General features: G+C 38.0%; 1 protein-coding gene across 1 annotated transcript; it reads right to left on the bottom strand.

The window, feature by feature from the left end:
• Positions 1-387: 387 nt before the first annotated feature.
• Positions 388-15593, bottom strand: slco5a1b (solute carrier organic anion transporter family member 5A1b). The gene is made up of 23 exons (XM_079451396.1): positions 15313-15593; positions 12632-12682; positions 11703-11816; positions 11424-11514; positions 10872-10983; positions 10140-10443; positions 9671-10015; positions 9512-9555; positions 8749-9074; positions 8570-8656; positions 8336-8415; positions 8118-8182; positions 7321-7533; positions 6994-7191; positions 6499-6646; positions 6270-6343; positions 5818-5895; positions 5606-5725; positions 4646-4812; positions 2798-2851; positions 2583-2647; positions 1652-1725; positions 388-1550 (listed from the first exon to the last, which is right to left on the bottom strand). The coding sequence occupies exons 1-23, from the start codon at positions 15386-15388 to the stop codon at positions 1479-1481; spliced, it is 2958 nt and encodes a 985-aa protein (XP_079307522.1). The 5' UTR covers positions 15389-15593; the 3' UTR covers positions 388-1478.
• Between the last annotated feature and the right edge of the window lie 477 nt (positions 15594-16070).

The following is a 16070-nucleotide window of genomic DNA, read 5'->3' as shown; positions in this document are numbered from 1 at the left end:
AGACGCACTGGCGACATCATAAGAACGTACTGTGTAAGCTGGGTTAGAGTATTTTTTTTAATTAGCTACTGGTAATAACAGGCTAAACAAATTGGCTAAAGTGTCATCTCTAAAATAGCAAATCTTCTTAGCAACAACTTCTTAAATGACATCCACTGTAACTGAAGTTTCCAAAGATTGCTCTAATGAAAAAAGTTTATTAGTTTTCTTTAAAACATCCTCCTTTGTTTGTCTAATGCTAAAATATTTCAGATTTACCAATCACAAATCCAGATCCAGTCTAAGTGAATTGTCTCTGAACCAGGCAAATTGTTGATTTGTTTATGGTTCACAAAGCTACTTAAAAATGAATGTGCAAGTGTTCAAAGAACACGCAGGACTTCATGTCTCATTCGCAGACACATGAAACTTTATTATGGATTTTTTTATGCACTGGATAAAAACAGCTTTGGATGTTCAGTTTGTATATACCGATTGTCTGTAAATGTTAAATGTGCACAGACTAAACCTCAGTCAGAAAGTCTGCCATTTGTTTAAATATTTATGTTACTGGGTCAGGCAACAGTTCCTTCTATTAAGAAATCGGCATGTCCCCTGAAGCATTACGATATGCAGAATATACTGTATATCCCTCAATTCGTCCATCAATTTGACATGTGATCAAAATTAGTAAATATTATTGCTCTTATGGATACTATTCTCATTTGCCTTCCATTATACAAATTGTACATTCTCTTGCTAACCCTCTCAATGATAGCAGGTACATTCGATCAGATATTGCATTCTTTAATTCACCAGATTCAGACAATAACATTTCAGTTTTTTTTACATTTTCTATGGACCAGTTTGCTGTTAGTTCATGAAGCACAACTGCACAAATCTTGCATGCATTTCTATTTGCTATCCATACACAGGGTTTGTGTGAACAGGTTGCATTTTAAAACCAACTTTGCAATTTGTTTAGTTTTATGGTAAAATTTTAAAACTGAAAAAATCTGAAAATCATGATTGAATTAACTTTTCCTTGGCTTGGAAAGGCCAGAAATTGGCTCATGTTATTGTTATGAATAAACTGTCTCACATGCTGATAGCGAATCTTTGATGAACTATAGTTGGCACATGTAACCCGTAAAGCACAGTTCTATCTTAAAGTACATACAGATTAATACAGTACATACATACAGTTAAAGTCCACGTAATACATACTGTATTTAGAACAGAACTGTATTTACTTGAATTTTCTGTGTGCTATGCAATAGAAAGCAATGATGAAAGACCAATTTAAATCAAACAACGAAAATGCGCTTTCATATTGACACAAAACTAAAACAACACACAGTGTACTAATGTATATAGTCCAATCATTTTACAGATAAAATAGTTTCTATTAGACATATATCTTTCTCAGGAACAATATCAGAGTTTATTCAAGAGCGAAAGAGAGGGGGTGACAGGTCAAAGAAAGGAATAAGGAACTATCACTGTGGCAGGACTTTCAGAATAGCGTTCACTTCCTCGGCTACGGTGGTCAGTGCAAACTCAAACTGCTCCTGCGTACAGAGACAGAGTGTGTTTTAGAATGAATATACAGTATAGTGTGCATTTCAGTCTGTATGGTGTGCATTTCAGTCAGACTTATGTATGTGCATACCTTAGTCTGGACCATGCCTGGTCTCTGGTCTCTGAGGTGCTCCAATGTAGCAGCAATATCAATCTCCTTTGCACCTGTAAAACACACACACAGGTCACATTGAAATTAAATTCCTCACATCTGATCGTAAAGTCAAAGGATGTTCAAATTAAAGGTCCAGTCAGTAATAATTAGCAGCAAGGTTGTGAATTGCAACCAACCACTCACTCCATTTCGAAATACTGCGACGGCTGAAAGAACATGGTGAATTACAAACATGGTGAATTACAAACATGGTGAATGACATGCAAGGGGACCCGCGGTTTATGTAGATAGAAATAGCTAACTCTAAGGTAATAAAAACATAACCCTTCATTGTGTAAGCTCTTTATACACCTCTGAAGTCATAGCTATGTATATTATATTGCATTTCTATCATCTAAAAAATTACACACTGGACCTTTAAAGGTGCTGTAAGCATTATTTAAAAAAACCTAAGTGAAAACCCTAAGTGTGACAAAAATGTGGACACTAGCTTTTATAGCTTCGAGTGGCATATGCGCATAACGCACAGTGATAGGATAGCAAGTGTCTCTAATGGGGGGTTCACACCAAACGTGAATTAAGCGATTTGCGCGAATAAATTACTTAAGGCAATGCAAAGACAGGAATAGATGCAAACTCAAGGCAGGCGATGAGAATGATGTGAATTGTGCAGCGCGATTGCCGCCAATCTCGTCTTCTGCATGTTTGAAAAATAAACGTTCCTGCATGTAATACAAAACGTGAAACGTGATTGTTTGCGTTTGGTGTGAACCCAGCATAATGCATCTCCTTGGAAGGTGAAATTCTTTGAAATTATGGTTCTATTCGTTGGCTAGAATCTGGAAATGATCATTCTCAGCACTTATCTAAACTGATATCTAAACCCCTGCGTTCTCTCTGTTGTTACCTTTGGCCATTTTATTTAACACCATGTCAATCAAAATATACGTCCCAGTCCGCCCAGCACCATCACTGATGGAAAAGAGAGAAAAAACAACATTAAAACAGTGGAAGAAATATAAACAAAGACTTTAAAATTTGTGTTGTTTGAACATGGACATAAAGAATCATATTTGAACAGTTTTACATAAATAGTTTTTGTGGGTCAGTTTTTCTACTTGCCTGCAATGAACAATGACCGGACAGGACCTTCCACGGTAGCATTTGTTTACTTTCCTATTGGAAAGAAGACATACACACAATCATAAACGCACAAACACATACATAGACACAAACGTATGACACTTAGACCTCAGATGTAGGTCAACAAAAAAAATTAGCTTATATACACAAATCTCTTTCATTAAAAAGTGTGTTTCCTTATGGCAGTTGCTTCTGCAAAATTATTTTTGTGGATTAATATAAACACAAATATACACACACGTACACATAGATTTGTTTTTATTATTAATTTCTGTTTAACACAAAGCTAAAGGTAGAGTGTATGATATTTAGCGGCATCTAGCAGTGAGGTTGCAAACGGCAACCATCGGCTCACTCCACCCCTCCCTTTCAAAGCACTACAGCGGCTGAAACAGAACTAAGATGTCGTAGCGTTTTCACTTCTTTGCCGAATGAGATAACGGATTTACGAAGCGCTCTCTGTAGAGCAGTTTGTTCATTTAGGGCTACTGTAGAAACACCATGCTGATTTCCATGCAAGGGGACCTGCAGTGTATGTAGATAGAAATAGCTCATTCTAAGACAGGGTACAGCAACCTTTGTGACCAAAAGAGCCATAATTAGTCTGGATCTGCAAAATATATGTAACCTTTTGAATAACTATAACACTGGTTATGCATGTAAGGTAACAGTTACCCAGTAGCACCTCTAGATGGCAATATAGTGCGATTTTTATTGTTTTTAGATGTCAGCACTTTATACATTTTTGTCCCTGGCAAGAAGAGGGAGAGTTGCAATAGGATAGTAGCGTCATGGTGTTGCACGTGCTGCTTTAGTTAAACTTGCTTTTTTTCTGTGAATTTTTGTTTTTGCAGCGTTTGATGAACAGCCACAAAAGAACGGCTACTCTCAGCATACGGACATCATGCGTAAACATTATGAGAAGTGCGCTAGCCAGACAGGATTGAAACTATGCCGGCTAAAGACGTAAAAGCAGAATGTTTTCTCACTATTCCATTTCTAACACACGCATAAAGCGTTCGGCGCCATCTCATAAGCAGAAATAAAACAGTTGCTCTCTGCAGGGAGCTGCAGTAGGGATACAGAAGAACCACATGCGGCGCGAGAGCCACGGGTTGCCGACCCCTGTTCTAAGAGAATAAGAACTTAACACTTCATTATGTAAGGTCGGTATACCCCACTGAAGACATAGGTATGTATTAGATTGCATTTTCAATAGATACTCCAAAAAATTACACACATTACCTTTAAGTAATTACTAGTGTTTTCTGTCAGCTATAAATGTAAATTTCACATTAACCTTTTTTAGATTTTTATGAAAGCATGTGTATGTTTAGGATTCTTCCTTGTTGGAGTCCTTGGATGGTGCACACCCAAAACCCTCTATCCATCTCCCACCACACACACTCATTCATGCTAGCTGATGTATACTCATAAACACTGCCTCTGGTTTTATGAGCAGCATTAACAGGGGGCCGGATCAGGAACATAATCCAACAATTCTGATTGGAGAACAAAAGAACCCATAGGAGAGACAGAGCAGCAGTACACAGAGGATTGTGGGTAAGAGGGGAGGAAAAGATTAAATCATAGATTAGAGTTCAGCAAACAGAAAGGTTGGAGAATGATGGTGGGGGGGTACCGGGATATCCCAGGGTGCAATTGGATGCAGAGTCACAGTTGTCAATGATCACTTTTGTGACTATGCAACTGGAGCCAGTGAACTAGCTGCACGACCACAAAAATGACACTGGCAACCGCTCAGGAGCGGACACAAACACGCTCACACACCACACAGCCAACACTTGCTTTCTATGGTAGGTGTACCTGCGGAAGTCGAGCAGGGTTTGACTGGTTTCAGGAGTTTGGTTGGTCAGCCAGGTGTGATAGTGGAACTGTGTGACTGTACGAGTTTCATTAGTCTGCATGTTCTTCAGGTAAAAGCTTCGAACCAAGAAGTCCTCGCACCACACGTGTTCTGAAACCAGATTAACCTACACAAACACAAGATTTAAAGGGACAGTTCATGCAAAAATCTATAATTTACTCACTCTAGCATCATTTATAACTCTATTCCTCTGCAAAACACAAAATAAAATATTTTGAAGAACTTTGGTAACCGAACAAAATCTGGGACCTACAGACGTCAACTGTATGGACACAAAACCACAGAAGAAAAGAGTAATAAAGGTTATGATTGACATGAGGGTGAGAAAATGAAGAGCATGAAGAGATGAAAGAACATATTATTTTAAACACCATTTGAATAACTAAATGAACATTAAAAGTTGGGGCACTAAATTAATTATAGCAATATAAAAATAAACAAATAAATAATAAAATGTCAAAAGCACGTAACAAAATTGAAAATATGAATAAAGTAAAATGTTAAAAAATTCCACGTATAATGCTAAAAAGCCTATACTATTTTTTTACAGATTTTTCATGTAAATTCTGAAAATTTACAGCAGAACTGGGAAAACCTATTTTATGGTTTATTTCTGGCGCTCCAGCTGCAGTTTTTTACTGGAGTTTAAACATTGTAATTCTGAAAATACTACATAAAAAACAAATTACAAACTTATTTACAAGAAAAACAGGGAAAACTTAATTTTACTGGGGAAACTAAGACATTTTTTATTTCACAGTTTATTTCTGTTGGGAAATGTAAATGTATTTACAGGATTTATTTTGCAGTTAATACCTTTCAGCCTTATGCAACAAAGGTGTGCGAATCAAATAATACAGAAACAACATGTCTGTGAAGAAGATGTTTGTGTAGTATACCTCATAAATGTGGTAGAGATTGGAGCCTTCATCAGGCCAGTAGTGGTAACACTGTTTCACACCGTTCTCAGTGAGAGGCGTCAACATGATGATCACCACACACCCGCTCTCCCAGACCATCTGCAAAACATCACACACACAGTTAAACACACATATACTCTTCCTGACCATCTACAAAACAAAACACACAGTTCCACAAACACATCTTTTACCTGCCAGAAGTCTGCAACTGTGGAGGGCAGAGGACCCTGAGTGGCAATGTAAGCTGGGTTACGAGGATCGTGATCCATCTGAGAAAGAGAAAACAACACAATCACACACACACACACACCAAACAAGCCCTGTGTGTCTTCCTCAAAGACACAGCGTTAATGAAGAAGCGGTCAACTCTATTACTTGCATTAATTAGTACACAGACAGTAAATCAATGTCACATATTCAAAGCTATTTATGGTCTTTTCGACACATCCAGGAGCAACATGGGTTAAAGTTTCGTGGTAATTCCTTATGGCAGTTGCTTCTGCAAATCTTACAACTAGACAATGTGGTATGTCCAGTTTTTGCTGTGTTGTATAGTTGGTGCAGATATGTGAGGTTTGCACAGTGTTGAATGTGCAGTGTCAGCTAAAGTTAGTAGTTTTTGGTATATGTCGTATGTGCTCACAATTGGACTGGCGTTGATGTAGTCCGAGTTGCCTTGATTGTTCTCTGCCTTTAGAGTTATTCTGCAGTGATCATCTAAATAAACACATACAGTTTTACAATCTTAAACTAAAATACCAGTGACAAATATGGAATAACAATTTACTTACATTTTGCATTTAAATTCATCAATTAACCTACACATTACATGAATAATTGTAAAATGTGTCAAATGTATTTGTGTTACTCACAGGCTATGACTGTGCTGGTGCGGTTTTTCTTGCTATTGACATCTCTCTGGCCGATGGTGGTGGCATTCGGCTCGGCTTGATATGCACAGAGAGCTTCCCATTCCGACTTCAAACGATTTTTATTTTTCAGGTGGTCCTCCATATATGCCTACATGCGTTCAATGACAACGTACATTTTTGTGTTATATATCACACTTTTTACACATAAACAACCTACCTGCGAGTAAAAAAAGTTTAAATAATAGTATTTATTCCTACACAGAAAACAAAGCCAAAAGCAAAACAAAATAAATAAATAATGTTGTTTTGCAAAGATTTTTTGGCATGTTCTAAAATCTATGTTTAATTAATTTTTGCAAAATAACAATTGCTTGACTAAAATGCCAAAGTTTATTTTGTCTAACTGCGTGTCTAGCATCTAGCATTATATTTTCATATATTTATAAAATGCATATTTACATTCATTTATATGTGAAGGTTTGCGTGTGCATTTACCAAAATCATGTGTCCAGTCGATATGTCCATGTTAGAGTGGGCAGGTTCTTCGCTCCAGGAGGAGGTGCTAGTGCGTGCGGATGGGCTGGGAATTGGCCCGTCACTCATTTGAGATGAGACACTGTTTATTCGAGAAGAGTGAATAGGATCTGACTTCTCTACAGAAGGCTTCACGGCCATTCGCTGCCTACACAGTTCCTACAGAGAAACGTTATATAACATAAAATTCTGTTTTTGAAATTGCTGCAAGCACATGCACACTGTCTATTTCCATGCACACGGACACACAATCTTCAAAATCTATTCACATATACTCTTGGTAAGAACCTGGTAAGTCGAAGTGGCATCAGTTGTGGGGTCAGAGGTGAGGTTGGTGAGCTTCTCTTTGAGTTTGTGATGAGAGCGGTGACGCAGACAGTAAATCACGGTCGATGTCAACAACACCCCAGCGATACACACCATGGAAATGACAGTCAGAATCAGAAACTTGAGTGATTCTGAGCGACTGTACTTAGTGGGAATCTCGTTCAGTTTACTCCTCTAGGGGTATAGAGAAGATGAAATGCTTCTTTTAGTTACATTTGAAAATTCTAGAGATTTATTTGATAGAAAATAATTCTGCATCATTAATTGATGCATTAGCTTAATTTAGGAATTTGCTAAAGTTTTTTAATCAGTTTGAATATAAATAAAAATCACAGAATTTATTTTAAATGTATCATTGACAGGACTTTTCTTTGTATTCATTCAAATTAATTTATTTCTTAGATTAATTTAAAGTAATGGTTCACCCAAAAATGAAATCTCTGTCAATATTTAGTTATTTACTCACCCTCATTTCATTTCAAACGATTATGACTTTCTTTCTCCAGCAGAACACGAAAGAAGATATTTTTAAGAAAGTTGATAACCAAACGGCACTGGATACAAAACCAATCCAAGTGAATGGGGACCTGTTACCAACATTCATCAAAATATCTTCTTTTGTGTTCTGTGGAAGAAAGAAAGCCATACAGTTTTGACATGACAAGTGAGTGAGTAAAGGATGACAGCATTTTTCTTTTTGGGTGAACTATCACTTTAAGGAGAGAAAGAGAGTCAATATTAGACAGATCTATTCTTACATCAGTTACTCCAGCCTCCACAATCTTGATTTTTGCTTCTTTTTCCAGTTCATCTTTCTGATGGACTGCAAATAGAAAAGAATAATGCAGACATTAGAGCATTCATTACTGTTACATCGAATACAAATGAAAGAGTACATGAGTAAATAAAGTATGTGTGTGTGTGTGTTTGTGTGTGTGTGCATTTGTTATAATGGTTGTATTGATTAAGCTCTTACCTGCTACATTAGCCACATCAGCTGTGGTGATGTTCTGAGCATTTGGACGGACTTGAAATGTCACGGCCGGACTAACAACACTATACAAAAAACACACACATACCAAGTTTTTTTTCAATTTATATACCTATTAAAAATATCTGAAACTTATAGGGGCTTGTCTTTTTTGTAAATTAACATGACTTCTGCTGAGACACTCAAAGTCAAACACGTACACACACTATAATGACTCACGAGAGCTCGGAGAAATCCGTCATTTGAATCTTCGCTTTACGAGCCACCAGCTCCATCAGATTCAAACCCTTATCAGTGGGAAGATTCCTGATTCGGAGAGAAAGAGGTGGTCACTTACAGTACGTTGTTGTGTGTGTTTGCTGTGTGCTATGCCTATGTGTGTTGTGGGTATATCTTACTCTGTATCAGTGATAATGTATCCATAGATGTCACTCTTGGTGTTGGTTTGGACATCCAGCTGAAGATCTTGTACTTTCATATTCTTGCGATGTGGTGCAGGGTTTTCCTTCAGACCAGAAGAGGGCGCTATAGCAGCTGCCTGTACCCAGCCCTCCACCTCCTCCACCTGTTCAATTGCCTTTTTCTGCATTCCCACTTCTCTGTGCGTCGTTCGGCTATGCACTGTTTCCACAGATACGCCCTTCCCTTTATCAACCGGCTCGGGTTCTGAGTTTGATGTTTTATCCAGGTATTCCAGCAGTTTTCCTAAGAACCCCACTTCGGGCTAAAGCAAGAGATATTCAAGAATATGAAAACTTATATTTAGTGTTAATCTTAGCGGAGCTATATAATGACAATAAAGGCTTTAATTCAACTAGGGATAGTTCAGCCAAAAAGGAAAATGACTTCATCATTTACTCACCCTCTTGTCACGTCAAACCTGTATGACTTTCTTTCTTACGCAGAACATAAAAAGAAGATATTTTGAAGAAAGTGGGAAACCAAATAGCACTGACACCAATTCACTTCAATTGTATGGACACAAAACCAATGTCAAAGTCAATGGCCAGTTAACAACATTCTTTAAATTATCCTCTCTTGTGTTCTGTAGAAGAAATAAATCATACAGGTTTGAAAATGATGTAAATGATGACAGAATTGTCCTTTTTGGGGGTGAACTATCACTTTACCTTGTTAAAACTAAAACTAAAATATCTTTACCTTGTCATCCATGTTTCTTTTCTCCTCTTCTAAAATCTGTCCCTCTAAAAGAGTAACATTATGGATCTTGTGTTCACAAAGCTGCTCGAAATGTGTTTATTAAATTATAAAATGTATAAGTGTTACACATAAAAATATTTGAACAAACTGATGAGTTACCTGTCACAGGTGGGATGGTTTGGAGAGTCTTTTGAGTGACATATACATTTTCCTCATCAACTTCATTCTGTTTCTGAGCACTGTCTTCAGAGATCTGATCCACTTCATCACTCCCAGCATGCTGTTGCTCTATCTGGTCTTCATATTTTAGGTCCTCTGTCTGGTCTTCAGGATTTTGCTGTGTCTCTAGGTCTCTGGGCATCTCTCCCTGTCCCGCCTGCTGTTCCACCACCTGCAGAGCTTCTGCGATAAGAACGGCAAGCTTATCCAGATCTGATGCTTTAAGACTCTTCACATCCACACTGTGCCTCCCCACCTTGTGCAGAACTTTCCAGATGAACGATTCTGTAAACGTCAGAATTCATGTTTACACAGCTGAGGACTGGACATCTTCAGCACAGCAATTTCTGTGAAGGGGGTGCTTTTAATAGGACACATTTAATAGAAAATGGAAGCAAACATGTCATACCATCCACAGGTGTGAGAGAATCACTTGCGGAAGGCTTTTGGGAGCCATCTTTAAATCGGTCTACTTGGGGTCTCTCAGCCAGGGCGGGCTGAGATGGTTTGTTCTGGATCAGATACTTTTGGAGGGCGGCCATGAGTAGGTCTGATCGATCTTCCTGTGGGGGACTTTGTATCACTTCGCTTTGGTATCTGGTGAGATCAGGGTAAGACTGTGATTGATATGGTAATTCTGGAGTGAACTCAGGAGGGGTGGAGTCAGCTTTAGGGCGTGGTTGTCCAGAGCGAAAGTACTGAAGTGCCGCCTCCTGTACATAATAAACACAGTTTTAAAACCCATTATCAGCATTAAGAAATGTCCTACAGTAGCTCAACAAAGCGCCAGCAAAACCAAGGTCATGCTTTTGATTATCATTGAATGCAGACATGATAAAATGTCTTGAAGGCCCTGGAAGTGGGATTTAAGTTTGTTGCAAATGTGAAAGAGCTTTTTACATATTAACATTAACAGCATCCATCTTCATATTCCGTGATTTTTTCAGTTTCGTTCATATATCATTTCTTTTTGTAACCCTTCATGTTCGTCTGTGGGTTTAGAAATATTTGACCAATAAAAACTATTAAAAAGCGCTTATCAACTTTAACAACACAATGCACAGTATTTTTTAAAAACAACATACACAAAATGTTTCTGATAAGTTTTCCCTCAATATACACATGTAGGTCACACTCTCACCTTTTGTGATGTTTTTGGAATCAGCCCCAGGTGCTGCAGGTAACTCAGGGTTTGTCTGAGCTCTGATGATTTCATTCTTCTGACTCCAGCAGCTGTAGCAAAAGCCTGTGGCCTATTAGAAGGTGAACGTATAATCCATGACTGCGGGAGTCCTTTGACAGCAGGGGGCTTTTGGGTAATTGCTAGGGGCAACTATTATCCAAATCTCATACCCAGAGGAAAATCTTATTGTTCAAGAGACTCAATGAAGATAAGCTAGCTACGTTTCATTTAAGTATTAAATTTGTGTTTGGCGACATGAAACAGAGTAATTATATTGGACAAATTATCTTACATTGACATTAGTATTTTTGTGTACACTAGAGGATGCACCTTAAAAATAAAGCATATCATTCATGCTTTAGCACATAAATGTGTATTCACACTATGTGTTAATTGTCCCGATGTAAATCTCTATTTGCTATTTTGCAACACTAAGAAAGATTAAGATGGTTTCCTTCGGGTATGAGTGAATAAACTTTCAAATAAACCATCTGTGTCTGTGTGTGTTACCTGATATCTGCTAGTGGAAGTGAAATCTTGCGTAGTTTGGAGAACTCATTGGATAAAACCTGCTGTGTGATGTCATCTTCCCACGCCAAGCCTGCAACGCAATCAAGGCACAAAAAAAAACTGATCAGCGAGATCAGCTCTGGGTAAAATGTCACACAAACACACACACCGCATCTCCTACTGAGCTTTTGATCTGACCCAGAATGCTGAGAAGCTCTAGGAATAGCCACTTTGTGACATTGATTTGTTCGGTCGCTACGGCAACACTAATGCACCTACCTCTGTGTGCAAGCCTTTGAAGCAGCGTTCGGAATCTCTGTACCATCGCTGGCGTGACGTCATATGTGTAGACGTCTGTTAGTGGAGCAGCCTCACAGCGGCCAAACATGCCATCTAGAGAGAAGAGCAAATCAACAACCTTCCTCATGGTGTGTATTTTTAGATCCATTATGCCTCTCGGCTTATTTGAGATGCTAGTGTAGTCGCTAGGGGAAACGAAGACAGGACCAGCTGGAGTCTCCAACACACACCTGATAGTGAAGTCACCGCGTGAGTGCTCAGTTGCTATTTCTTTGTGTTTTTATTTTTGACATACAATGGAGAAAAAACTTTTGATTTTCTGATATAATTATTGTTCAGTAAATCTGTGTTCTAAACACATGTTTTTTTTAAATGACATCGTAAACAACGGCAAATGCTAAATAGTTTTGCTTTTTATTATAAAAATGTATAATTAAGGTATCATTTAAATTTATGATGAAAATTTTGTCTTCTCAGAGTAGCACTGAATAAAACAACACGTAACACTATCAGTACGAATGTAGGTTACAGCCAACTTGCTGATATCATCTGACCTACATCTTAATGTGAATGATTTCATTCATATTATCTTCCTATTGACTCTACATCCCAATGTGTGAACACATCATGCCTGCAAAACCCATTTAACTCTTGACCTCTTTAGAGGGGAGTTTTTTACGGTTCCTAAGCAACATAAAAATGACATCAAACACAGCTTGTGCGCTGGCGTCCGTGTTTGTTTTGTCACGCCCAACGAGTTCAAATGCATTGTATTCATCATGTATTTATACACCGCTAGCTGTACATATATATACACACACGTAGTTCAGATAAGACTGAGGGCTTGATCAAACGGCAAAATGCATGAGAGAAAGTGCAGGTACTGAGTGTGTGTACGTGTGACTCACCATTAAGACAGACTTCATGGTTCATACACAGACCCTCCTCGAACAGGCAGCCTGAAATAAAATAAAGCTTTAATGAGCCATGAACTGGTTTAACGTTTAAGTGTAAAATGTAGTTTTGTTCTCTCTATTTTTTATTGAAAAAGGAAGTTGGGGCAAAAAAGACAAGACAATAGTCTTAACTTGAACATAAATTTCTATTTGCTACTTATAAACAGAAGTGGTGTTCTTAGGGTTGAGGACCGTTATTATTCTAAAGAGTTATGCAATTGCATTAAATAGTATATCCTTTTTGTGAATTATGATAAAGTCTTCTTTTAATGTTTGACAATGCATCATCTTACAGAGAGCATCATAATTAAAAAATACGGATATAAAACATAAATTCTAATCATTACTTAAAGTACATTTACATTTTATCAGTGCATCAATACCCTTGTTCAAACAGACACAAGCAGCTGGAATATGTTGTTGTTGTCTTTTAATCACGCCACAAATCAGCTGAAATAGATGGCAGAATCTTATTCCAAACACCATGTGTGTTTCTGAAATCGGTCATGCTTTATTATGCCACTTAGTAACTTTAGTTGCAGAAACAGCTGCAGCGTGTGTGAAATTCACACACATCATTCATAGTAAATTCTGCTTGAACCCCCAAACAACAAGAGTCTCAGATGTCAAATTCTCAATCTCAAAATATTTCTGTGTGAGGGTTTTCACTTTCGGAGCTCATCGGCTCCTGTCTGATTCACGACCCACAAATCTCTTCATCCGGTCTTTTTCAAGCCTGATTCCTTATCGCTTCATCTATTCCGATCACAATGTGTCAATTCTTTGTACAGTCTGAATTCACAGTGAGCAGTCAGGAAGCTCCCACACACAACACACTACAAACGTCATTGCGTTGACGTCAATGTTTGGCTTTTCATAGCACTGTTGATTCATTAAAGCCACACTATTAGTGTGGTCTGTGTGGGGTAGGTGGTGTGGAGCATCTAAATGATTTCTCGACTGATATCCTCTCAAGAAATCCCACGGACGCTCGTCATATGAAATTTTGAGGCACAGAGGCGAGATTCCTGTGTGATGTCAGCTTTCACATAAGCCACAATCTAAGGTCTTAATGCAGTTAATGTTTAACATTAGCAGTCAGTCTTGAGTATATAAAATGATTGTTGATACCCTGAACAATAAGGATGGACAGATAACACGGTCGACTGGATGGATAGATTGTTCAATAATCACTATTTTCTTACAGTACAAACCAGAGTTACATCATTAATCTATTTACTGTTTAAATCAAACATATTAGATGACTCTCTCCACTATGTATGGTTTATTAACCCTAATATAGAATAGACAAAATAATCTGACATAAAGCTTATAGTAACATTGTGCTATACTTAATATAAATTTACAATGCATTGTACATTAAAATGCCCATATTGTTATACTGGAAGCTAAACATCTGACTATAACTGGAAAATTGCTTCGGTTGAAGTCATTTTTGTATAATGGACTCTAGTGGGCAGTTGTGGGCAGTCTAGTGTGTTGGTAATGGGCCTATACATTTGTTTTTATGTAATCTATATATTAGATTACCCATAAACAGTAAACACTTTCAATTTACTGACATCAAACTGCTTTATACTGAGAGTTTTGGAGCTGATAGCATCATGTGTTCAAAATAATGCGTTCAAAATAATATTAGACCTCAGAAATATATTTTCTTAATATGTATTGAATTTGATACTTGACTGTTGAAAGATGTCATTGCCATCTGACGCAAAAAAAAACCATTTGTAGACCTCACGATAAAAATGACATCCACAGTTCGATTTCTCACAAAGATTTTAATGATTTTTTTATTAAATGTGTAGTTTGTTGCAAGGTTCGATCTTCTTTTAACGTCATCCTGTACATTGGTACGTATTCATGGGTGTCTATTTTAAGCCATTCATGCTGTCTATGGTAATCAAATCAATATGAATGTAACATGCTGCAACCTGTTGCCATGGTTACAGTTGCTAATGACTGACAGAATGACCTTTTTTCTAGACTGGGTTTATGAATCACACAGACCCTTACAAACTCTATTATTGTGGCTCATGCTGAGAGCAGGGCGAGCTGTAATCTCTAATGCTTCATTTCCTGTGCTTCAGCACTGACTGCAGGCCCCTAATGAGCAAACTGTTATTTGATATTCAGGACAAGATATGGTAAATAATAATAGTTTCGATTCATCATCTAGATAAGTGAAATTAAAGGTTGACTGTAGGCTAAATCTCCCATTCGCCAGACGCAGTTATGCAATGATGGAAAGAGCAGCAGATACAGTTTTTAATCTCAACGACGTTTATTAAGGAGACCAAATATTTGTACCCAAGCGTTAGATACACAGTGTTATAGCCATTGCTGGATCAAACAGTTTAGTAGCCTATTTAAAATAGTCACTGTGGCTCTCTGTTTTAAAAATTTCCAATCGTGCATCCGGCTGATAAAACTCCATTCTGCCTTAAAAACACTTTGGACTCCCACCGAAACACATTTTAAACCACTGACCGCGATAATGAGGTCTTATCATTGAAAAGAGAAATAATGAAATGGCCAATATGGCATTTATAAGCCTCTCTCGCCCGTTTCCGTGGAAAAGGAACGTACACGTACAACAAATAAGCACTTACCGAATTTTCGATCCACCGCCGAGGCTCGACTGGCCTGAAGCGCGAGGAGCGCGAGAAATAGGTGCACCGATGCCATCCTTCCCGTCACACGTCCATCTCAACCGGGCGTTATTCATCCATTACAGCGACATGTGCGGTATACTCCGTTCGCTCTGAAAGGTTTGAGCCGATAGGGGACTGGTGGAGACGTGATGGAGAGAGAGAGAGAGCGAGAGAGAGAGAGAGAGGAAAGAGAGAGGGGAAGAGACGTCAAGCGCTCACCGCAGTCCGCATCTCGAATCAGCACTGAACAGCGACCCGCCTCTGACGTCACGAACACACAAACAAACGATAAATGGAGCTGGAAGCATAATGTTAATATTGTGCCTGTAAGGAAAAATGACTTGACCAAAAAAGTCCATTTGTTTTTGTGGCACTGAATGACAGACAGACAATGAAAACACTGTTATGCAAATTACACAAGTAAAATCATATTTTTACACTTGAATTATTGTTGTTAAACGCAACGTGAATTGTCTGCCATACATTAGGGATTTAGTGATGAATGGGCTATTGCGTGTTTATGTATAAAATCAAATATGCTTTTCATAACTTTCATTGAAGGTGATTTAGTATTGATGTTTGTATGTTTATCCTGACCAATGATTTACACATTAACACTAAAGCAAATGTTGGTGTTTATTTAAATAAATAACAGTCAGGGTGTCACACTTTTTAGGCTGGTAAAAGGAAACGGTTTTATCTGTATGCAAACGGCC

Source organism: Barbatula barbatula (genome assembly GCF_947034865.1).
Source record: "Barbatula barbatula genome assembly, chromosome: 3".
In the NCBI taxonomy this organism is placed as follows: Eukaryota; Metazoa; Chordata; class Actinopteri; order Cypriniformes; family Nemacheilidae; genus Barbatula; species Barbatula barbatula.
Note: the sequence above shows the minus strand (reverse complement) of the source record. Positions and strands in the feature narration are given on the sequence as shown.

What these genes read in the sequence shown, in the direction of transcription:
- slco5a1b (XM_079451396.1), bottom strand. Translation starts at nt 15,388, where the DNA reads ATGGCATCGGTGCACCTATTTCTCGCGCTCCTCGCGCTTCAGGCCAGT. An exon ending in TCAAAGGCTTGCACACAGAG is followed by an intron (nt 11,515 to 11,702) that starts GTAGGTGCATTA and finishes ATTGCGTTGCAG; the next exon opens with GCTTGGCGTGGGAAGATGAC. An exon ending in ACATCAACGCCAGTCCAATT is followed by an intron (nt 5,896 to 6,269) that starts GTGAGCACATAC and finishes TCTCTTTCTCAG; the next exon opens with ATGGATCACGATCCTCGTAA.